General features: G+C 37.6%; 1 protein-coding gene across 1 annotated transcript in view; it reads right to left on the bottom strand.

The window, feature by feature from the left end:
• Nucleotides 1-1829: 1829 nt before the first annotated feature.
• Nucleotides 1830-24588, bottom strand: part of LOC123316120 (putative uncharacterized protein DDB_G0271606) — a 61581-nt gene continuing 38822 nt past the window's right edge. Inside the window, exons 3-7 of the mRNA XM_044902104.1 lie at nt 18607-18748; nt 11313-11568; nt 4729-5308; nt 4293-4614; nt 1830-2201 (exon numbers count right to left, since the gene is read on the bottom strand). Of these exons, the coding sequence (XP_044758039.1) occupies nt 2101-2201; nt 4293-4614; nt 4729-5308; nt 11313-11568; nt 18607-18748 (1401 nt within the window). The 3' untranslated portion in view covers nt 1830-2100. The remainder of the gene's footprint in view (nt 2202-4292; nt 4615-4728; nt 5309-11312; nt 11569-18606; nt 18749-24588) is intronic.

Below are 24588 nucleotides of genomic sequence, written 5' to 3'. Positions count from 1 at the left end.
TCGCAACACCCCTCATCCCTATTCAAAATAAAGGAGTTCTACTCATCTCCGTTAGGGGGTGGCAGTTAAGGCGATGCGAAGAGCGGAAAAGTTCGAATCAGAAATTGACGGTTCTGAGCGACTTTGCATATTTTCCTTTCAAAGCCGGAAAATTGAGGTGTTAAGTTTTCGTTGGCCCCACTGTATAATAATAGTATGTAAATATATATTAATATGCGAATAAATAAAATTTCATCTGTGATTTTTCAACATATTCATTATCGCCATTTCAGAAAATGGCATAAAAAATATTGCGTTACCATAGCAACGAACAATAACTCATGAGTGTCAGTGTAAGAAGTGTCAGGGTGAAGTTTGAGTTCAAAAAAGTAAACCAGAGTTGCACAATAAATTAAAAGAAAGAAGATGTCCACCGAAATTATGAAAATCGAAAAATTGGAGTATCGAGCCATCATCAAGTACCTGTATTTAAAAGGGTTAAGAGGTGAGCAGATTTACAAAGTTATGCTTAATATACAGGGGTCGGCATAAGTCAGGCAACGCTCTCGAAATTTCGACATCCGCCATTTCATGCAGGATGGAGCTCCGCCGCACTACGCGTTATGTGTGCGGGAGTACACTTACAGTAACCCTTTTTCGAATACCTTTTGTATTATTTTTTTATAAATATATTTTGACGCTGCATTTATTTATCTTAATGCAAATTTGCCTGATGCAAATTGGTTGCCTGACTTATGCTGACCCCTGTACTTGGCGATCAATGTCCTTCTTATGCGGCCGTGAAAAATTGGACTGCAAGCTTCAAAAGAGGTAAATTTTCCATTGAAGTTGATGACCGATCGGGAAGGCCAGTTTCTGTGTCAGTCCCCGAAAATATCGATGCAGTTCATGACATGATTTTATCAGACCGTTGAATTGGACTAAAACGGATATCTGAAGCACTGAATATTTCATACGAACGCGTTCATCATATAGTTCACATCACTTTGGACATGAGAAAAATTGCTGCAAAATGGACCGTCAAATGTTTGAATGTTGACCAAAAGCGTGCAGGGGTAGAAGCATCGCGTTCGATCTGTGCTCGATTTGAAAACGATGTAGACTTCTTAAACCAATAAATTGTTGCTATGGCTATGGATGAGTCTTGGGTACATTTCTACGATCCAGAAACAAAGCAACAATCGATGGAATGGCGTCACTCTGGTTCTCCAAGACCTAAGAAGTTTCGCGTCCAAAAATCTGCTGGAAAAGTTCTTGCTTCAGATTTTTGGAATTGCCATGGAGAATCATGATTTATTGCTTGGATAAGGGGAAACAATATTCGCAGATTACTAGTCGACATTACTGACCACTCTACGGGAAAAAATTAAAGAGAAAAGACGCAGATAGCTATCCAAAGGTGTTTTGTTTTTGCAGGACAACGCCCCTGCACGCAAATCTCATGTTGCCATGCAAAAAATTCGGGATTTAGTGTTTGAATTACTTATTCACCAGATTTGGCTCCATCCGACTATCATCTGTTTCCTCAACTGAAAAAAAGTTTGAAGGGTCGTAAATTTTCTTCCAACGAGGAGGTAATAAAGGCAGTGGAGGTCTGGTTTGCATAGCAAGAAGAAACATTTTTTTTGGAAGGTCTAAAGACGTTGCAGGTTCGCTGTAATAAATGTATCCAATTAGGAGGAGAATATGTTGAGTTATAAAATATTTTGACATTGAAATGTTGTTTGCTTCTATATTTTTTTCAATATAACCTGGGGAGTAGAGTAAAGGAAATTCGACCTGCGAAGCGAGTGGGCACTTCTTGTTAGTTATATAATAACTCAATTCCATCATGTTAAATTTCGTTTATTCCAAATTTCCGTTTTGTTACAAAATCTATCACAATTACTTTGGAGTCGACAAATATCATCAAATGCAAAATCAAGGCGAAAATTACAAATGTTTGTCTAATAATATGCACAAAAGTAAATTCTACCTAAATATGTGTTCCATACATGTTTACCTCTACAAATATTTACATTACATAAAATATAATATATTCCAAGTTATGTATAAAAATAAGATATCAACCACCAATTCCAAACCTTCCGGCTGATGTTCTCAGCAGGAGCAGTCACAGGAGCAACGTTTCACCCTCTTGGAAGACTTTTCGAGTAGGGTATCCACAGCACGTTTTGCACGTACAGATCTTGGTTGTACATCTATAAATAATATATTATTATTTCAGAAGTTCGGTAGGCACTGCACCCAACAAGCAATGTCATCATCAGAAGGCAATGATGACATTTTTGTAGGAGAAATTGTTATGCCAATTTGTCCTGCATTTTGCTGATAACATTCATAATCCATGAGAACAGAGAAAGTTGATGTTGAAGTATCAATATCAAGCATCAGCAAAAAAATGTCTTCATCAGAACGCAATGATGACACTTTTGTAAGAGGAATTTGTTATCCCAATTTGTCGTGCATTTTGCTGATAACAGTCATAATCCATGAGAATAGAGAAAGTATCAATATCAAGCATCAGCAAAAAAATAAATGCACAAACATCATGCATGTGGAATATCGATGGAATGTGAAAATAATACAGTGAATACGTTAAAGTTGGATACACATTTATGTTCTCTGAAACCCTTGAATTTCGATAGAAAACCTGATTTGATTGAGTCCAACTTTATATTATGTCATCGCGGCAATGCGATTCCTGTTAATTGACAATGTATATATATAGGAACATTTTATTTTCAGTAGGATTCATATGTTCACATCTTTTTTCTGTTTACTTCTGTAATGTTGCATACATAATATTATGTAAGGAAGGTTTTAGCGCCATGCAGACAGGAATTGAATTCTGTCTGCATGCCGCTAAAACCTTCCTTACATTATATTACCAGACATTAAAACTATCATTACATAATATTATGATTGTTCACTTATTTTTCGATCGAAGTAGGTATATATTCCTTTTTCGTAATATTTTTTTTCCATCAGGGGTATGAGTGATAGAGCAGATTGTACTTGGTTACCATATGAACTCCGGCCTGTGATTGTAATTTTGACCGACTTGCAGGATTTCTAATTAATTTTTTTTCTGTTTGCCTAAAATGCAACAATGGAAGCAAATGGATCGTATATCGAACTTCGTAACTGGCAGATATTATCTCGATTACAGATAGATCCAATACAATAAGAGGTACAGGTGGGGGTATATTTGGCTAAACCCAAAAATATGAGCAGTCTAAATCCTAATGGATTGTATATCCACAATATTCAAAGAGAAATCGACGCAATTGTTACGTGTGTGAGAGAAAATTTGACAGGAAAGTTAAGACGTAAAAAGCGTCGTATAGGTACTTTGTCAGCTGGGTTGCTCTCAAAACTGTTGGTTGCATGGAACACAAACCCAAGATGATCTGGTAATGCCGAGAAAATCTTCCAGTCTTTGCGAGTATGCAATTACTCTTCGGTGAGTGCCAGAACATAGGGGCATTCTAGGAAACGAGAAAGCAGATCGGCTTACTAAACAATGCTAGTAGTTATAGTTACTGCTCCAGAACCGGTAGTTGGAATAACCAGAACCACGGCCAAGAGTAAAAGAAGAGAGTGGAATAGAAAACTACTTCGGAATTATTTTTGGAATCAATCCTCAAGTTTAAGAAATAGAGTCTCCCTAGCTCAATACCTACCTAAAAACCTTGGTTTTCATTTAAAGAGGAATCATCTCGAAGATTGTGTGAAAATAAAGCCTCTTCCCTCATCTTCAAGTGCGATGCTCTACATCAATAGAGGCCGAACAACCCTAACCGGAGCCCAATGGAATGACACCATAATATATCTCAGATCTCCTCACAACTCATAAAGATAGCCCAATAATGGCCGTTTACACTGTTTCAGTAAAACAATGATCAAATTCTTGAACCACTTTCAAGCATAGAATTTCCATGAACTAAAAGAGGTTCAAGAATGTAATGTCTTGGTCTTTCAAACTCACAATCCTATTCACAATATTCTTACATGTACTTTCGAGACGAAAATCGAGATATTAATTGGCCAAATTCTGAGGAAGTTAATATGTTCCAACCTCATTTTTTATTCATGACTGCTGCAACAAATTTATCCTGACGAAAATTTGAAATTTTTAAATCACCAACCTGAATCAGCAATATCATTGAGCTAATATGGGAGAAATATCAGATTGAGCTATATTTGAAACTTCGCTGTGCTTTCGAAGGGGAGTTCGTGAAGGACAAAGAATCCTATCTCTTACAAATGTGTTTATAAAATATACATACAGTGTGGTCTTAATTCTTCAGTAGCTTGTGCTTCGGGTTCCTGTTCTTGTTCTTGTTTCATCATGCGTTCTGGAATATCTATTGGCATAGATCTAGCATAGGTTTGGCGACCGTTCATTTGGGAGGGGTTGGTCCTGGGTTCCTGGATCACTCTGATTTCTTGTGGCCTTTGTTCTTGGATGATGTTCATTTGCCCTTCTTGCGATTGCTGTTCCTCATTGCTAGGTGGTTCTGCTACGGCGACAATAACGTCTCTGTTAGAAGACAGACGGCTCAATTGGTTCAAGACAGCTTGTGGAATAGACATTCTTGGAGAAGTCATCTGAAAAATAGATGAAAATAATGGTTTCTTCTCGCAATCAAGGAACTATAGTTATGTATGGATTTTGTTCAACTTGATTATCATTACAATTGCTGAAGACTCAGTTTATCCTACCATATTTTCAGCGCCAGGGAATCTAACTCTTTCTTCATCAGAGTTCTCAGTTTGTTGTCTGGCTTCCTGGTTCTGCTGTTCTTCCTTTTCTTTCTGTGCTTCCATTATTTTCTGGGCAATAATTTGTTGAGCAATCTGACGGAGGACGTTATTGGGTGGGAAACCGTTATTGCCTTGCTCTTCTTGAACCATCTGAGGGTGGGGCATTGGTGGCCTCATAGTTTCCATAGGAGTTGGTGGAGGAGGGTAAGGCCTGAATTGTTGTTGTGGAATATGCTGTGGTTGTACCATGATGTGTTCTTGGAGTTGGATCTGTTGGGATTCGGGTTGTGGTGGGTATTGAGGCATTTGGTGGTGAATAATTCTTGGAGCCATCATCTGCGGAGGAACCATTTGCTGATGGATCATATGTTGAGGAACCATACGCTGAGGAACTATTTGAGGTTGCATCTGTTGGGCCATATGGGTAGGGTAATGGCTTTGTGGAATTGGAATCATGACTGGTTGGATCATAATAGTTTCTTCGTCCTGATCCTCATCTTCATTGTTTTCTTCTTGCTGATTCTTCGATGGACTGGCACTGCAAAAAAATTATGCATTTACATATGGAACTGAAAAACGTGTTGTATTGAATCAATTGGGATTCGAGAACGATGAAGTTGTTCGAATTGAACATTATGTATCATTAATAAGAATTTATTCAGATGCATCCCACCCTCCGACATGAATATCGAAAAGTGTTAGGATCTGAATTAAACTAGCTAATTTGCCATCGTCGGGATAACTTGAATGGAGAATGTTCCACCGAAGAAGAGCAGATGCTAACCATGGTCTCATTTACCTCGTCAGAGCAGCACATCTTTTTCCGATGGAAAAACGTTTGGAATTGATGGACCCTATTTAAATAGTGGTAGTCGCTTCTGAGTATTATCGAGTAATACTCGAGCGCCATCCAGTATGAAACGAGATTTGGTTCAATCCCCTCCCAGATCGAAACTCATAGGAAGAAAATGGCATATGTCCCATATTTTCTCTAATTCAGTAAGCTTAAATGCCTCATGCAGACAACATGCGTGTAGAATTGAGAAGGTGGGAACACGTTCAGTTCACGGCAGAATTGATACCAGCGGCAAAATAATGAAGGAATGATCACGACTTAACAGGAAGGCAATGAATACACTAATAAGAATTAATTCAGATGCATACCACCCGCCGATATGAATATCGACAAGTGTTACGATCTGAATCTAAGTAGCCAATTTACCATCATCGGGATCACTTATCTGCAAAGAGGATACACAATGAAAAAAGTGTGTAAGTAAAAAAAATTGATATTTACTTCATTAAATCTTTTTTTTTTGTACATGAGAAGGTAGAAATTGCAGTGGTGTTATAACACTGTTACGCAAACGTTTAAAAGGAAGAAGTTACTTTTTCTCCTATATTTATGTAACAGAAAATTAAAATTATTGAAAAAATAAAAAGGGACAAGAACAAATTGAGCAACTTTTTCTCTATATATTGAGATATTTACAATGACATATAACTCTTTATCAACTTTATTTTATTTATACTAGAAAAGGATATACTATTGGTGCTGAGTTTGAAAGTGGTCATCGATGGCGTTCTCTTTTTTCAGTCTTTTTTTATTATACAGATGAATTGGTTGCAACTATTGAATTTGAATTTTTTTTTCATTTACGAGTGATTGATATTTTTGAAGAACATGTAATTTTCGTAGAATTATAATTGATGAATTCTGACAAGCATATAAATTTTCTGAAATTTTTTTGGGTTTTCGCTCTCCCAGTCTCTGAAACAAAATCAAATAAGAAACTTGAAATAATAAAAAAATGGAACTTTATGGACTCCGAAACATTACGAAGTTTTACCATTCTTCGTTCATTGCCAGGCAATAATTTTTTCCACCTAATTTGCTCCTGACAAATTAGAGAATTTACGCAGGAGCATATCGCTTATTTCAAGTTTTTAATCGATTTTGTTTCAAAGACTGGGAGTGAAAACCCTAAAAAGTTTCAGAACATGTCCTCTCAGATTGAATTTCAATCGATATAAATAGAAATTATAAAAATGAATGAACCTGAAATTGGTACCTATACGTTCCTACATCACTTACTACTCTGAGAAAATGTAAGGCGAAAACAAAGCCGAAGGTTCGAACGAATACTAAATATAAGTAATTAAAATAAACTATTCACAAATAAAACGCTACATGAGCGTATGAGAACAACTTCCATTACTGTAAGCGCTTGAATTTAAAAGATTCACCCACCTGAAGAAGCTATTGTGATAGCGAAACACTTGTCGTGCTTTAAACACTAATTTTGTGAAAATCGTATGATCTAAGTTCAATTATGGATTTTCATCAAGTATCCGCCACATCAGTGCAATATTTGAAGAAAGCTGAAACCAACTTTTTGGATACCTGATATTTCAAGTTATTGATACGGCCATATAATTTCTCAAAAAGAACGAGGAAGTAGCTGACACAATTTTATCTACTTTATTGCCGTTATTTAGAGTGAGTTTGAGCAGCAAATAAAATAAAATAAGGAACCTCTATTGAGAGATGACAATCACCAGAGATTATGAGAATGCTTATTGCCGCCTAGTTTCAACTACGGAAGGTGTAAAGGGGAAAGAAGAGTCTCGAAAGATCCATTATTCGAAACACGTGAAAAATCTGATTGTATGGGAGGAAACATGGAGAAATTATTCACCTCACAACAATAGATCTTCGTAGTCGACATTAGAAAGTACTTAGGCCGACATGGAACAATCAGAACGAGTTATATTGCGTTTAATTTCTCTTCACTTGACTTGGTAGTGAATCCATGATTCACAGATGATTAAGGACATGAATTAAATGCACAATATCCTTCGGCAAACAATTATGACCACTGTATCTGAAGGTGGAAAGAATTTTCACGCGATGAATGGAGGTAGATTATTTGGTCTGTTATACGGACTCTCTATTGGAATGATTTCAAATGAATATTACGCCATTACTAGGTTAATGATGATGATTTCCAGGAAATGCATTACCTATCTTTATTGATGTTCTGAATAATTTGATCTATCATTATATTATAGATATTATGATATGCCAAATACGGATCAATGTACCTTCACACCATCTGAGACTAATATCCTTCAAGAATTTTATATCATACTGAAACAAAATAGGTTAAGTGTTCAATTTTAACACAATATAAATGTTCCACTCAGATAATTCCTCAGTATGATGATTTTTTGAGACCGTTGATATCTAAAGGCACAGGTACACTTGCTTAAACCCGCGGCTTCGCTATCGCAATATTTCTATAACCTCGCCTCGAAGTAGCCTTTCTTGCCTAAATTCGTATTTCCTTAACCTATTGTATCTCACAAAATATCCGTTAGAAAAGTATGCCGTACGCGGCAGTCATAGACATAGAGACATGGACTGAGCAATGTCAGCATGAAATTGGCTTTTTTATAGAAAAAGAGAAATGATCGTCGGGCATTTACCTGTCTCTTTTTTGTTCACATAGAGGTGTATGGTGCCAGTCAAGAACCCCCTTCAAATGATTATCCTCCGAAGTTAGACGACTTGTTTATGACAAAAATCGATTTTTATCGTAATTTCTTCTCTACACTCTAGTGAAATTTCCATCAGAATTGGACATTTGGTTATGGAGCTATATAAAGACCATCTCCAAATGCAATATTATTTTGGATTGAAATAAAAATGTTTAAATTTGTTGTCGTGGGTTATCCTCGAAAGTAAGATATCGCGGATTGTTTTTTATAGAACTTTTACAGCTTTAAAAAATGATCAAGTGATCATTTTCATCTATCTCTTTTAGTTAACCCAGTGTCGGCAGCCGTTACTTCCTGGTAGTAATTTACAACCAACCTCAGAATTAGAGATATCCAAGCATATATTATCATCTCTTCGACCATAGAAAGGCGAGAGGTAAGCAACGCTCTTGGCAGTTAGGATATGCCATAGGAGAAAGGCAAAGAGATATAGAAAGGTGGAGAAATAGGAGGTTTGAAAGTGTTCGGACTACATCTTAATCTGTAAGATTTGTCCAACATATACGACACACTACAGTGACTCCATCAACGTTTTCTATCATTTTTGCAAGAACATGGCGGATTTGGTCACGTGATGTGACGCGACCCAATCCAGCATTCCGAATTACAGATCAACATTTCCAAATGTCGCCACAGTCTTGTTAGAGTCACTGTACGACACACTAGTTGTAGTGCTGCCCTCTGGTAGTAGATATAACATATTAGGTTTGCATCCACTGAGAAATATGGTTAGAAAGGAAGGTAGGTCCATGGTTCTTGCAGGGATGGGTGATTCGATATCTAGACAAAGAAGCTATTGGTAGGATAAGCGTTTCGTTACAGGCGAATCTGACGGCAAAGGCGAATACCTGGCTTACAGGTAAATATATTATCACTTAAGGTGCATTTACACCAAACGAGCATTGTTTTCGAACGTTTCAAAACGTTTCGAAACGTTTTGAAATGTTTTCAAACGTTCGAGAACTCAGAATGGGAGGTGTTCACACAGCCCGCGCCTGTCCGAACGAGCAGTTGTTCTTGATAATTCAACGAGGTCTCTCTAAAGTGCACCGACATGGAACCCTCATTATCTATAATGCAATTAGTAAAAATTGCAATAAATTGCAATTTCTACTGAATCTATAGTACTCAGAGTCTCTGACAGTAATAATCTCTCAAATGAACTCTACGCCAAAGGAGGAGACGAACAACCTGGGTGAATTCTTTTCTGAAAAGAAGAAATTATACCCAGCTGCTAGATGACTTGAGAGCGGACGAAACTGAACTTTTTAGAAATTTCTGCCGCATGTCATTATCGGACAAAATTGAGGAAAAAGTGTCAAGAAAGACACCAATCATCGATAGAGCATTTCCAGCGTCGGTTAGACTGGCACTAACGATTTTTGACTACGGTAGGGTGACCAGACGTCCGTCATTGTGACGGACAGTCCGTCAATCGTCCAAGAAGTCCGTCACTGGAAAACGTCCGTCAAAATTTAATTCAGTATTTTTGTCAAGATTATTTGAGATGGATAGTAAAAAAAGAAAGTGCAAATTTATGGAAGATCTTTCGAAAGAATTTCCATTTTTTAAAACACAAAACTTGATTCTGAAGTCCAATGTACGAAGTGTTTGGGCCAATTCAGATTGCATTTGGAGGAAGAAGAGATAATGTACGGCATGTTTCAAGTTACGAACATAAAAAAAAATTTAATGCAGCAGCGTCTTCCTCCCTGACCAAATATTTGAGGCATTCAAATTTTGGGGATGAAGAAGCTTCTCTAGAAACGCCTGAAGCACTTTTCTCATTCCACAGTGTAATGCACAACCATTATATTAATATTATTAAATTTTCGTTTTTGTGTTGTGATAGACTTTTATTATTTCTCTATTTTCAATAAATAGATTTTTTTTATCGCCATACCTTGTAGGAAACTGAGTAGCTGGAATCATATACAGGGTGAGTCTTATAGACTCGTACAAATATTTCACAGTAGAATCTTGAGGTCAAAAGAAACACTTTTTTCCTATACCGTTTTTTTCCGAATCGGCTCGGTTTAAAAGATACAGGTTGTTAAAAAATATAAAAAAAATGTTATTTCTAGGCTTTATCGAATGAAATGAATTTGGAAATATAGTTTTCGAGTAATTTGAAGTTCAAAAATAAAAGATATCTGTGAAATTCGAAAAATTGGGTAATTTTGACCGAATGCAACTCTTTTTGAAAGATCCACAGACGTCACAGATTCATTTAGTTATTTTGAAGGTAATTTGTTTTTCCAGGGATGGCACAGCTCATTATGAAAACCTAAAATGGCTATATCTTCTTATCAGGGCTGAATCGGAAAAAATGGTAAAAAAAATTTTTCTTTTGATCAGGTCCGTCCGTCATTGAACATTGGATAATCTGGTCAGCCTAGGCTACGGAAGATTCTTATGGTATCATGTACCTTTACCGAATTTCAAAACCATCAATATCGAAAATTATTATCGTCTGTCTGTGAAGCCATCGTAAATGGACTCCATTTCAAATGGATTGATTAATTATGAAATCACGATTCAAGAGATCTCACCAAAATAAATTAAATACCAAGACCCAATAACTTATCACGGTCCACCGGTGATTTCGATGATATGACGCTAGATGTGCAAGGAAATCTGAATCCCTTTGATGATTCGTCGGTTTACCGACATGAGACGGAACGGGATCGAGCATTTTAAAACGTTTTAAAACAGGCTTCGTAAACTTTATTCGGCGTGGATGAGTGTTTACACCGCCTGTGCATATTGCGTGCATTGTTCGCAAACACTGCCTTAGAATGAAACGTTACTTTACCGGCATGTGGCGAATGAGCTCGAGCTCTCTGAAACGTTCGAAAACAGGGTTTGCGAACTCTGTTCGACGCCGATGTCTGTTTACACCGCCCGTACTACTGTTTGCAAACAGTGTTCGCGAATAATGCTCGTTTGGTATAAATGCGCCTTTATAAGACTGTCTGTACCTTTGTGCTGTTCCACTTTCGCAGAATATGGCCATTCTTTCCCCGGTTACTCGTTCGAAACGAGGGTCGGTCGTCAAGTTGAGTCCAAAAGGTAGAGCAACGGTCTTGGGCTGGTGGTCAACCAATTGTTCTGCTCTCTTCTTCTCTACGATGCAGTTCATCTTAGAACGTTGGTTTTTCTCTATGAGGGCTCCGGCCAGATCGTCGAAGTCCAATTGGAGGGGAAGCTTGAAACGTACAGTTTTTTCGTTGTTGTCTATAAAGGAAGCAAAATATACATGAAATCATCATGAGGTCCATCTTTAATATGGCATAAACAATACAAAACCAAGAACTATATATTCATTGTATTCTGGAGAAACTATATTCCATTCACTGTTATAAAAGCACTCGGTTGGCCATGGAAATTTGACACACTACACACTGTATTTTACGGAAATGTGAGGTTATAACGATTGTCAAAACATTTTTGGGTTTTAAATCAGCGCTATGTTGTAAAAGAATTAATTATCTGGAACTTATTCTACGATGACATTCATCTGAAATCCATAACACTGTGATAACTTTTTGCGTTCGTTCACCCTAAAATAAAGTCCTCAAATGACACCAAGTACTTGGATATCCGAATGCCCCACGGAAACGAACGCTCAGCTGATTTTGACAAATCGTTACTACCCTACCAAAGATTATAGACTAACCTAACCTATCCTAACTCTAACCTTTGCACCCTACAAGTTGTGGCAACGTCGTTATGACATTCACTACATTTTATGAGTGCCAACCTTACTCCTTTCTAGTAAAAAAATTTTTTTTCAACACTGTGCTTTTATAAAAGTGAATGAATTATAGGTACGTCCTTGACATACACAATTCCGAAACTTTGAAAACCTTCCTAGGATTCACGTTCTATAATTATAGTCCAAGATCGCAGAGCGACCAGACACAACTTATTTTCACACAGATGAAACTCTAGGATCTCAGTAGATTCTCATGTACTTTGAATACCTGCGAACTTGTGGAGCTTGCCTAGTTACACCTGGGCAGATACCAGATGGCAAAGGTAACTAAAAATAAGTGTTAACTAACTTATTTTCACATGGCTGATTTTTATATATGTTTTTTTAAAGAATATTATTCTGAAGTTATATTATAAGTGACAGACACTTTCCATGGGCCGAAACTCTTGCCAGACGCTTTGAAGCTGCACAAGAAATAAATGGACTTTATTATTTTCTTCTCGATCTTATGATATAGGCATCCTAAAGTCCTATTTTCCAAAAAAAAAATTTGATAAATCGAAATTTCGATTATCCGAAATCACTTTGGTCCACATTATTTCGGACAATCTAGAGTGTACTGTACTGCAATCGGTTGCTTGCAAAACCTGGCATCATCCACGAAAATGTAAAAGAATTAATCTTTTAATAAGAGAGACATGCCTGTCCATGCATTTAAGAATTCGAAAGAAAATACTACCCTATTGTATCTGAATTAACAAGAGACTATGATTGCAGTCAGTTTATTGGGTATGAGTATGTGATGTGTATGTGCAAAAGTTGATACTCTTAGGTATGTGTATGTGCCATGTGCGATCAATGTATAGTATAGAGTAAAGGGACAACAGATTGTGAAAGGGAACCGAGTTACCATAGTCTCACTCACTCTGAAACGCATGCATAGTGCTCTCTCGCTCACACTTCCGTCTAAATAATTTTCATGTTTAGGGGATGTTTGGTCACTACTATTTGTTTGAATTCATATAAATACATATAAACTGAAATACATATAACTTTTTAGTTATTTCAATGACATATTTCAATAACAGACATGTGAAAATAAGTAAAGTTCATTTATTTTTTGTGCAGCTTCAAAGCGTCTGGCAAGAGTTTTGGCCCATGGAAAGTGTCTGTCACTTATAATATAACTTCAGAATAATATTCTTTAAAACATATATAAAAATCAGCCATGTGAAAATAAGTTAAGTAACGCTTATTTTTAGTTACATTTGCCACCTGGTATCTGCCCAGGTGTCAATAGGCAAGCTCCACAAGTTCGCAGGTATTCAAAGCACATGAGACTTTACTGAGATCTTAAAGTTTCACCTGTGTGAAAATAAGTTATGTCTGGTCGCTCTAGGATCTTACTCTATTAGTATTGTCGGCAGAATTTATACAGAATTATTAGCTAATAAAAGCTTATTTGTTTTTAATCGATCATTTTGCGTTACAGAAGGAGACTACTTCTTGCACCTATATTGTAATAGTGGGTTTCTATAATCAATTGTATACCTACATTTTATTCCGAGTTTCTTATTCATTCTGCACATTAAACAAAATACACTGCTCAATTTGACAGGGATCTAGTATAAATTTTTTTCTTTGTGGAGTTTTTTGAGTTCCTAGAACATCTGTTATACACGTTTTCTTTCATGAGAAACTAGAATATTTCAAGTTGTTTTAAGATATTCTCTTTCAGAATAATCAAGCTCTCTGAAATCCATCAATTGTAACAGGTTGCAAATGGTGCACGAAACACCATGTATTTGATTTGAAACCTTTTTTGATTTGAATTGACAAAAATTGAAGATATGAAGCACTATCGATGCATCATTCATGCCGAGAAGACGTTTGGCCCCTGTGCAACTTAATCAAATCATACGTTGGATACAGAAAGGATTTTCCTAGCGAGGAGGTCCCGGAGGTTGAATATTTCGCAAAGGTTCATCAGGAACAACTAAGTAGCTTATGTTCACACATGGGATGTCAGCAGCGCAGTACAACAGCTGCCGAAGATGGCCTTTTGATGGTCAATGCTAGAAATCCCAGATGTCCGATATCCCGGCTCAATAGATCACGGAGAGTTGTGACATGAGTTCTAATTTCTAATCACACTGTAGGACAGCAACTGCACGTAGGCGGAGAGCATTCCAGTTCTAATAGAAAGCACAGTACGCTGACGGCAAAAAGCCGAGGATCAACGCAATTGGACTGGAAAACTGTCGTCTCCTCAATATAATGAGAGACAAAATAGTAGACGATACAATCAAACTCAGGAAGGTGCGGAAATCGAAGCATTGACGAAAGGGGATACGTAGGTACAAGTATCTAGGACTCGATCAGTCCAGACGGATAAATCAGACCTAGATGAAATGAGAATTGACTGAGGAGTTGACTACAAAGTTGATAATGAAAACTAGTCTTAACAGCAAGAACCTGACTAAAGCAATTAATACCTACGCCTGCTCAACATTGAGCTACTCATTCGATATCATCTCTTGGACCACTTCCGATTTAGCAGCCTTACAGAGAAAAATAAAAACAATGCTAACGAAACATCTTAAATATCATGCACGCTTAAAGATATATTGAACAGAGCTGCCACTATACCTTGAAGGTCGAGGAATTGTGAATTTGTTCAACTGTATGTCTCAGGAAATTGAAGGACTTTTAGATTATTTCCTGAACAAGGCTGTTCAGAAGTTCATCGAGTAGTTTGTGATGCTGATAATTCTACTCCGTTGAGGTTGCAACAGGCACACTTAGAAATCGTCGCAAACTCTGGGGAAAGCAAAATAAGGAGAGGGATTGGCACACCTTCACTTGGGACCAGAACGAGGTCAACCATGATTTTGTCGACTTATCTGCGTCGAACTACTGTTCGAAACTTATTTCCCGAGACAAAGGGATTCATCATTGCCATCCAAGATCAAGTGATTCCAAAAAGCAACTATATGAAATATATCGCCAAGAACACCTCACTGCCATACGATAGTCGTCGTTATGGCTGCGCGACACATGAAACCATCCAGCACATCACCGAGGGATGCCAGAAGCTGACAGCTACGTGAAACAAGAATAGACGTGATGCTATTGCCAACATTTCACACCAAGAATTGGCAATAAAATACTAACTGCTAAGATCACAAAAGATTTCCATCCAGATGCTGTTCTGGAAAATGATCATCACAAGCTCTACTGGGATCGCACGGTTTCGAAGATCGGAAAATAACTCACAATAGACCTGACCTCATATTGCTGAATAAGGATGAGAACTATTCATAGAAGTGGCGATTCCAAATAATAACAATCTACTAAATAGGCATATTGAAAACATTTCAAAATAGATAGATCTCGAGGAACAAACCAGGAGACCATGGAAATTGAAAGATATCAGGACTATTTCTACTGTCATTTCATCTACAGGCCCCAAACCGAAGACACTGCCAGAGAATTTGAGAAAACTTCAGTTGGACGAAAATATCTATAGAGTCATGCAAAAAGCGGTACTGCTAGGGAAGGAGAGATTGGTCCGCAATTATATGCTAAATGCATAAGAACATGAAAAAAATTCCATCTACTCCGACGAGAAGTGCAGGTAAATCTGGAATCCAAACGACAACAATACTCCGACAGAGCTTAATCCTTTTGGTATCTAGGATATCTGGGAAAAGTGATTGTTCCTCTGGAAAGGGGTGTGAAAGTCGTAAGGCTAAAGTCATAATAGAATATTTATTTGGCAACTAAAGAGGGAAGTCTAGCCATGGCTACTTCACTCAACCCGACAAAATACAAATGAAAATCCAAAGGAAAACAACAAGAAAAAATTAATGAGATAAAAAAAGAAAAAATTAACCACATCCATAAAAAACTGGAATACATATTTCAAAAACGCATAACTATATTAAAATCTATAACTGGCTCAAAAAAGTCTATTCTTCAATTCTATCCTCAACAAGTTTAAAGTAGTACAGCTACACGTAAATAAAATATTTCATTGTGCAATTTCACCGTATTAATCGTTTAACTTGCGGCAGCTTTTAGATAAAATTGTATTTTAAGTGACGATAATGCCTTCCTCCTACTTAAAGAAAAGCAGATTTACAAAGATGATCAATACGTCAAGTTGCTATGTATGTGACCATAACAAATTAGAATGCATGTTCTGAAAGAGGTAAATTCATTGAAGATGAAAACCGATCGCAAATTATATCATCACTTTTCGCAATGGAAAAAACCCAGGCAGCAAGCGTACGTCTAAATGACGTACTCAGTTGGTGATTTCCTGACGGTAGACGTCATCGACGCGAAAATGATGTCCTATGAACGTCATTGAAGGTGACGTTATAAAGACGTTCTTCACGTGACGTCAATAATGACGTACTCGATTGGTGATTTCCTGACGGTGGACTTCATCGACGCAACAATGACCTACTATGAACGTCATTGAAGGTGACTTTATAAAGACGTCTTTACGTGACGTTACTGCGTAGTACTCAGTAGCGCGTGCCAGTATTGAATAAGGGTCCGTCAATTCCAAACGTTACTTCATCGGAGAAGGGGCCTGTTTCGATATTGCTGGTTGTACTGGCCCGCAATCGAATAACAATAGAACTCGAACGACTGGGCCAATAGGCATCGTCTCTGAAATACTGACAGTACTGTTCAGGGGTATCGGAACAGACAAAAGATGCTATGTTGCTCTGTCAAACGAGACCGAAACCATGGTCAGTATCTGCTTTTCTTCGATGAAGCGTACTCTATTGGGTGGCCCTGACGATAGCTCATTCAGATCGTAACTCCTGTCGAATTCGTATCGGCGGGTGGTATGCATCTGAATTAATTCTTATTATATTCATTGCCTTCCTCTTAAGGTGTTATCCCTTTTATAAGACGTCAAAATAACGTCATACACTGACGTCGAAATAACGTCATACACTGACGACTGACGTCATAATGACGCTGACATCCGACCGTCATCTAGACGTCAAAAAGACGTCAACTTTGAGGTCTATATGACGCCTGACATGACATTATGACGTACGCTTGCTGCCATTAAAAGATCGAAAATTTTCTTCCAAAGAAGAGAATAGATAAGAGCTGTGGAGGACTGGATTGGAAAACAAGATGAGATTTTGTTTCCAAATGGTATACAATCGATGCAGTTTCTTTTCAATTCGTTGTAAAGAATATCAGAAGTTGAAAGGAGACTTCCGGCCGTTTTCAATAAACCTATTTATCCATTGTTTCACTTACTGAAGATAGAAAAACCATCTGATTTCGTTTCTATGATCTATCTGTAGATATATTTTAGAATGGTTACCAATGGTTACTAATCGTCAGTAAGTGAAACGATGGATAGATAGGTTTATTGAAATCGGTGGTTCGTTGAATATTTTGACATAATTTGACTAATTCCGTTTGCTCATAAAATAGTGAGGTGTAAATAAGATGTCTAAAACACTGGTGTGTGCACTTGTCACTTTTTGCAAGCATCAACATTTCGGAAAATCGGGGATATGGGATCAGTTTCGTGGCGGCGCCACCATGTCATTTGCTTCGTTCTATCCTTGTTCTACCAAAGGAAGTCCAATGATCTCTCGTTTTATTTTGTTTCGCGTTCATATATCGAATATCGATCAACGAGTTCAAAATATGAACTGGCCCATTTTGTCAGCTGTTAAGGATTATTTGTGATTTACACTTTAATTTTCTTTGTAAAAACAAATCCTTCAATATTTTCCAGAGACAGTTCCAGTTGTCTCTGATATTTTCAACACTATGGAATAAGGCTTCGAAGGAGTATTTACTATTTTTCTTCAAGATAATTTCCGTTTGACGAATTGAATTCGTGAGGGGGATAATTCAATATGATATTAATAAAACACAGTGCATTGGTCAAATATCCAATATATTCAGTTGACGGAAAGGGAATTTTCACTATATCTACTCAGGAAGAATATTTTAAGTAACAGACTCGAATAGATTTATGTATTTCTGATTCTCAATACATGCTCACAATTCACATTACGTATTTCCAATACAGTTTCTTTGAAACATTGCTGAAGTTTCCATAAAACTTAGCTATATCGGTCCCAAATGTTCGTTCATCTCATTTGGTTCTGCTTCAAATTCCAACAACACCGAATTCTTAGCTGTAGTTCTTGATTGTCCATACAGAAAACTGAACGACATGTTGAATAAATGAATGTTCTACATCCCTTTCTCGAAACTAATACATTTTCACACACCAATAATCGTTTATAAATAGAATATATTCGTGAGTCGTAGGAAGTATTCAAATTATTTTCAAATATCAATTGACAATGCTCTGTCAAATTCCAAACAGCGCTACCTACAGTAGGAGAAACGAAACTGATCCCATATCCCCACGAAATTAAAAACAAAATCGAATCAGTGAATACACCAGAGTTTTAGACATTTTAGGTGTAAATTAATACTCGTAGTTCATTCAATGTTGTCGTATGTAGAGTAATGAAAAATAGTAGTGTGCTCACCTTCTTCTGAGTTATTGTCGTCATCGTCGCTATCACTTGAATCATTTTCTGCAATGCTGTTGTTCTCTATCGATTTCAGACTACTTTGAGATTCTTCCGCCTTCAATGCGTCAGTCTTTGGTTTTATTGGTTGTGGAGCTTCCTGTAATAAAAGCAGGAAATTATAGTTATAAAGAAATAACGGAAAGACTTTTTTATGCAAATAATCAGTCAGTTGTTCGCAGAATATCCAATTAAGGGATATTAGAAGTGCAAAAATCTGAAAGTACACTCTCGACTAATTTCTGAATTTTACTTTGTAATTATAACCCTCAAGTGGTTGTAATTTGATGTTTAATGTAGTTGGGCTTCACTCTGAATGGTATGATTATGCTGCGTTTATTGTATAATTCAATATTAATCACTACCAACTCTTGGAAATATGTAAGCATGTGAATTATAAATAAACTATACTCAATATAATCATACACTATTTTTTGTCCTCCTCGTGTGGCATCAAATATATCTTTTTACTCCGCGTTCGTTCGCTCGACTGCTATCAGTGCAAGCATTTACGTACCAGAGTAAATGCTGAGTAAAAGGTCATCAGTATATTCGCCAATATAAGTCTGATAGAGGGTTTGCAGAGGCTAACAATGAAACTTTTTTTGCTTTTGGAGATAATATTTACTTTCCTTTTAGATAATACAACTTGTCTTAGTCCTGGAATGTTATTTGATTCAATTCACAATCGATTAATGTGATGTAGGTACCTATGGGCTTCGACAGTGTGGACCGGACATGATCCCCTCCTCGAGAATTCTCGGTACACAAATACTTGAATCGAGATAATTTTCAAGCAAGTGTAGGTACATAATACCACACTGAGCTACACTGAACTCCTCGAAAAAATTTTTGAAAGAACCAAAGGATATGCCAGAATGTGAAATTCTTACACGAATTTGTATTTTAGTGTCAATACTGTTTATCTCAGTCAGGGATGACAATCAAGCAATATTGTCTACACTTTACAATACCATATTAGCCACTGGGCCATCTCAGGCCATGATCTTGGGCAGCAAGTTCTTCGAGGCGGCAAATGGGGAAAAAAATGTTTACAAGGTGATCAATACTTATGTACATTAGTTTGAAAGCTAATCGTACGTCCAAGAATGCGGGCACTTTATTCTTCAACCGAATAATAAAGGAGAAAAAACCCTTTAAAGAACTCAAGACAAAGAACAATTTTTGTTAAGGAAACTTGGACATTCCAAATGTGCCAACAAAATGAAGAGATTGTGTGATTCACACAATAGTCATCCTTGAGAAAGTACACTTGAAGGATATTCTTTTTCATCTGCCACGAAATCGCGAACATATGCGATCCACACCTTTTATTTGCACTTTCATTTGTTTGTTCTCCATAAGAACTCCTGAGAGGTGTTCCGCACACAGAAGGAACATTGAAAAAACTTTCGAAAACGTTCATAACTATATTTCGAATGAGTCAGTTTCATATCTTCATTTTACAATAAATAAATAATGCATTTTCTAGTTTTCTATGGAGTTGTAAAGATTCAACAAAACCCAGAGAACTGAAATGTGGTATATACAGGGTGTCTGTAAACAAATGCAAAGGACTCAGGGATATTCCTCGATGAAAATAATCGGGGGTAGTTCCTATAATTTTTTTTCGAAATCGACCTCCCTTCCAAGATACAGCCTTTGGATGGCGATTTTTTTAGATATCATAACTTTATTATTAGGGGTTGAAAGTAACAACCCCTTATGATTTTCCTTTGAAAATTGTTTTCGTGGGATAGATTTTCGAAAAATAAAATTCTCTTATGGTTTCCTATTCAATTCTGGAGAAAAAAGTCTGTTGCAAAATTTCGATACAGTCGATACTTTTCTCGGAATAAATAAAAACTTACAAGCAGTATACGAAGGTCTATGAGGCAGAGAGTTGATGCATGTATTTTAGCGGGAGGTAGTCATTCTATGGAATACTTATACGATGAAATGGAATGAACAGTGATCAGAACTGCTTGTAAGTTTTTATTTATTCCGAAAAAAGTATGGAAATTTTGCAAGAGACTTTTTTTCTCAAGAACTATTATTCATAGGCAAAACGATTGCCCATTCCAGCGACGTCAAAGAAGTATACCAATGTTGTTGTAGATCATCAATCTTTCCAAAGTGGCCGACCAAAGAAAAAACCCCAAAATTCAGCAATAATGAGAAGCTCCACGAACCTCTGTCCGGGTTTTATCTCACGATTTTGAAAAAAAAAAACATCAAATTGTTTCTAAAAGAGTGACATTGTATCAGAAAATTGAGGAGGTTGATTACCTACCCTTGTAGCATCCAAAAAAAAATTGGAGTTCGCTATGCATCAGTCAAAGGTAAATTGTTGGTCTTTAACAGTAGAACGTTATGAAGGAGAAATAATCACGCCGTTTTATAACTGAATTGAATCCAAACTACAAAACCCTTCTACAAAGGACAGATTCACAGCTGCCGTCAAAAGTAGCCTAACACCACCGGATTATAACGACGACATTGAGACTCATTGGTCGCATTCAGCGGACGGAGCGCAAAACGCTTCTGCTACCCATCGGTAGCGGTAGCGGTCGGGAACATGTTGAACGTTCGCTGGCAAGCCGAGATAGGATAAGGCAGTCCAACGAGCTGTCACTATCAGCTGATTAGTTGAGAAGTCTGTAGGAAAGACGTAAACAAACGGATTTTTTAAGTTTCGTTAACCTTGTGCTGGTTAAGTCAGTTTTTTTTTGTGAAAAACATAACCTAGAATTCTGACGAATTACTTTGTTGCTCTAGTATATTTCCTATAACTTATTTAACATCCTTCTTTATTACCTTCCATCAATTTTCATTTCATTTTCCTCAACAAACTCAAGCTCGTGCATCTTCCACACTAAATAACAACTACCTACTCAGTTCAAGTCCAACTTTCGCTCCTTTCCGCTACCGCTACCTAGCACAAATCAAATCCGCTCCCAAAAGTGGCGTCCGCTCCAGAACGTGTTGAGAATGTAGCGCATATGTCACCGAACGTTTACGCTAGCGTTTGGTAACAGTTGCGCAACTGTTTCGTCCGCTGAATGCGACCATTGGCTCCGTTTCAAGTCATCCCTTACAAATACAGCGAAGGAAATACTGGGCACGGAACGCTCCCGAAAATCCCCAGACTGGTTTGCCGACAGCGAAACTCATATCGCACCCCTTTTGGATGCAAAACACAAAGCGATGAAAACCGCAATTAACAAGCCTGGCGATGTTGCAGCCCAAATAGGTTTCATAAACATAAAACGCGAGGTCCGTCAAGAAATAAGAAAAATCAAGGACAGCTGGTGGAAAGAAAAAGCTAGAGAAATACAAGCTTACGCCGATAACCACGACTACAGGCGTTTTTTCGAAGCTATTAAAACTGTTTACGGTCCAAGCAGAAAAGCTAGCTTTCCTATAAGAGATGCTCATGGAGCTATTCTAACTGATGATAGAAAAATTCTCGAAAGATGGAAGGAGCATTACTCACAGGTCTTGAATCAAAATAACGACTCGGATTTATCCATTTTAGAACTGCTTCCCGCGTATAGTCCGATGACATCGCTTGATGACGAAATTTCAATGTCGGAAATCATAAGCGCGATTAAAAATATGAAAAATGATAAGTCCCCTGGTCTAGACGGCATTCCGGCGGAGATATTCAAAGCCTTGGATGAGGACATTGTCAATAGTCTCCTAATACTATTCCGCAAGATCTGGGAACAGGGAGATGTGCCACAAGACTTCAGAGACGCTTTAGTTATCAACCTCTATAAGAACAAAGGCGATACGTCGAATTGCAACAATTACAGGGGCATATCGTTGCTTAATGTGGCCGGTAAAATTCTCTCGAAGATTATGGCTAATCGTCTGGTTCCACTCTTAGAGAGGCTTTTACCTGAATCCCAGTGCGGCTTTCGACCAAATCGAGGTACGGTGGACCTAATTTTTACACTTCGACAGCTACAAGAAAAGGCCCGTGAACAACAATCAAGGATTTATACAGCCTTCATCGATTTAAGCAAGGCATTCGACTCGGTGAATCGGAGAGCGCTCTGGAAAATCATGGCACGTCTAGGAGTACCCGAAAAATTCCTAGCAGTGTGTAAAAGCCTTCATACCAACAACACCGCTAGAATACAGCATAATGGCTCTACAACCGACCATTTCTCAACCAACTCTGGAATAAAACAAGGCTGCATATTAGCGCCTTTACTGTTCAATATTTTCGCCATAGCTGTATCGATAATTGCTGACATGAGCATGCCCGTAAGAGGTGTTGGGATAAGATTCAGATTTGATGGAGGCCTGTTTAACCTGAAGCGCCTCAGAGCAAAAACCCGTACCAAGTTTATCACGGAACTTCAATATGCAGACGACTGTTCACTCATCGCTAGCAGCTCAGAGGATCTACAGATAATGATGGACACCTATAAACATATATACGAAGCTTTAGGCCTTAGACTCAATATTGACAAGACCAAAATCCTGGTAAGTCCGCCAGAAAGCCTTCAAACAGATATCAGCCTGGACAATGAAACTCTAGAACAGGTTGAGCAGTTCAAATACTTGGGAAGCTTCATAAATACTAGGGCTAACCTTGACACGGAAATACACAACCGTATCAATTCGGCATCACGGGCATTCTGGAAGCTGAAGGACAGAGTGTTCCAAAATCACGACCTCAATCTGAAGACCAAGACAGCTGTTTACAGAGCAGTGGTCCTCCCAACGCTTCTTTACGGAAGCGAAAGCTGGACTCCCTACAGGCGACATATTAAACAGCTTGAACAGACGCAGCAACGTCATCTAAGACAGATAATGCACATCAGATGGTTCCACAAAGTTTCGAATGCAGAAGTCTTGCAGCGCGCGAGTTGTACAACAATTGAGACTCAAGTAATGAGGGCCCGACTCAGATGGAGCGGCCACATTCTGAGGATGCAAGACACAAGACTCCCCAAAATAGCTCTATACGGCGAACTCACTGAGGGAGCCCGGAAACCAGGAGGCCAGTATAAGCGGTTTAAGGATACACTACATCAATCCCTAAAATCAGTTAATGCTAATCATAACTGGGAACAACTAGCGTTAGACAGGTCACAGTGGAGGTCTTTGGTCCACAGTTATAGTGGAGAATCGAGAAGGATACAGCGGCGGCCAGATCTGGTTGGAGACTATCCATGCCCTGAGTGTGGAAGGATCTGCAGGTCACGGTTGGGTCTCTTTAGTCACAGGAGGGCACACAGTCGCAACTAGCACTAAGAAGTTACAAGTCTGTTCGAATTTTTTTTTTTTTTTTTTCTTCTTCTTTTTGTAGATTCATTCCCGGTAACGGGATACAGCAATGAATGAATGAATGAATTGAATTTTGATAAGTTGTCCAATAGCTATTTTCATGTAATTCAGTTGTTTACTGAATGATTTTCAGTAATGACCAAATCAATTCAATATTTCTAGAGAATTAATAAACATTGAGATTCTTGTACTGTGATTTATTCATATTACTGAAAAAGGTGGAACCTTTTTACAAAAAAAAAACATTATACCACGATCTCTTCAACATTCATATATCTTACGTATGAAAATTGTGGACTTCGGTTTCAAATTTTTACCAAGAATTTTTCGAACCGCCTCAGATTGTTTGAATTCTTGTGAACTGACTCGATGAAAAACATGCTTTTCACACGTTGGCGGAAGTTTACTGGTTACTTTTTCTAAAGAGTGCCATTCCACTTTACATACAAAATTACGAAATGCAGGGTAAATATTTGACTGGTACAAAAAAAAATTTAACAGTAGATTCTTGAGGTCCAAACAAACTTTTTTTACCTATAATAGTTTTTCTCATTTGGCACCGATAAAAAGATACAGGTAACTATTTTAAGTTTTCTTAATGAGCTGTGCTACTCTTCATAAGAATAACTAAAAATC

The sequence above is a fragment of the Coccinella septempunctata genome, chromosome 1 (assembly GCF_907165205.1).
Source record: "Coccinella septempunctata chromosome 1, icCocSept1.1, whole genome shotgun sequence".
Lineage (NCBI taxonomy): Eukaryota > Metazoa > Arthropoda > Insecta > Coleoptera > Coccinellidae > Coccinella > Coccinella septempunctata.
Note: the sequence above shows the minus strand (reverse complement) of the source record. Positions and strands in the feature narration are given on the sequence as shown.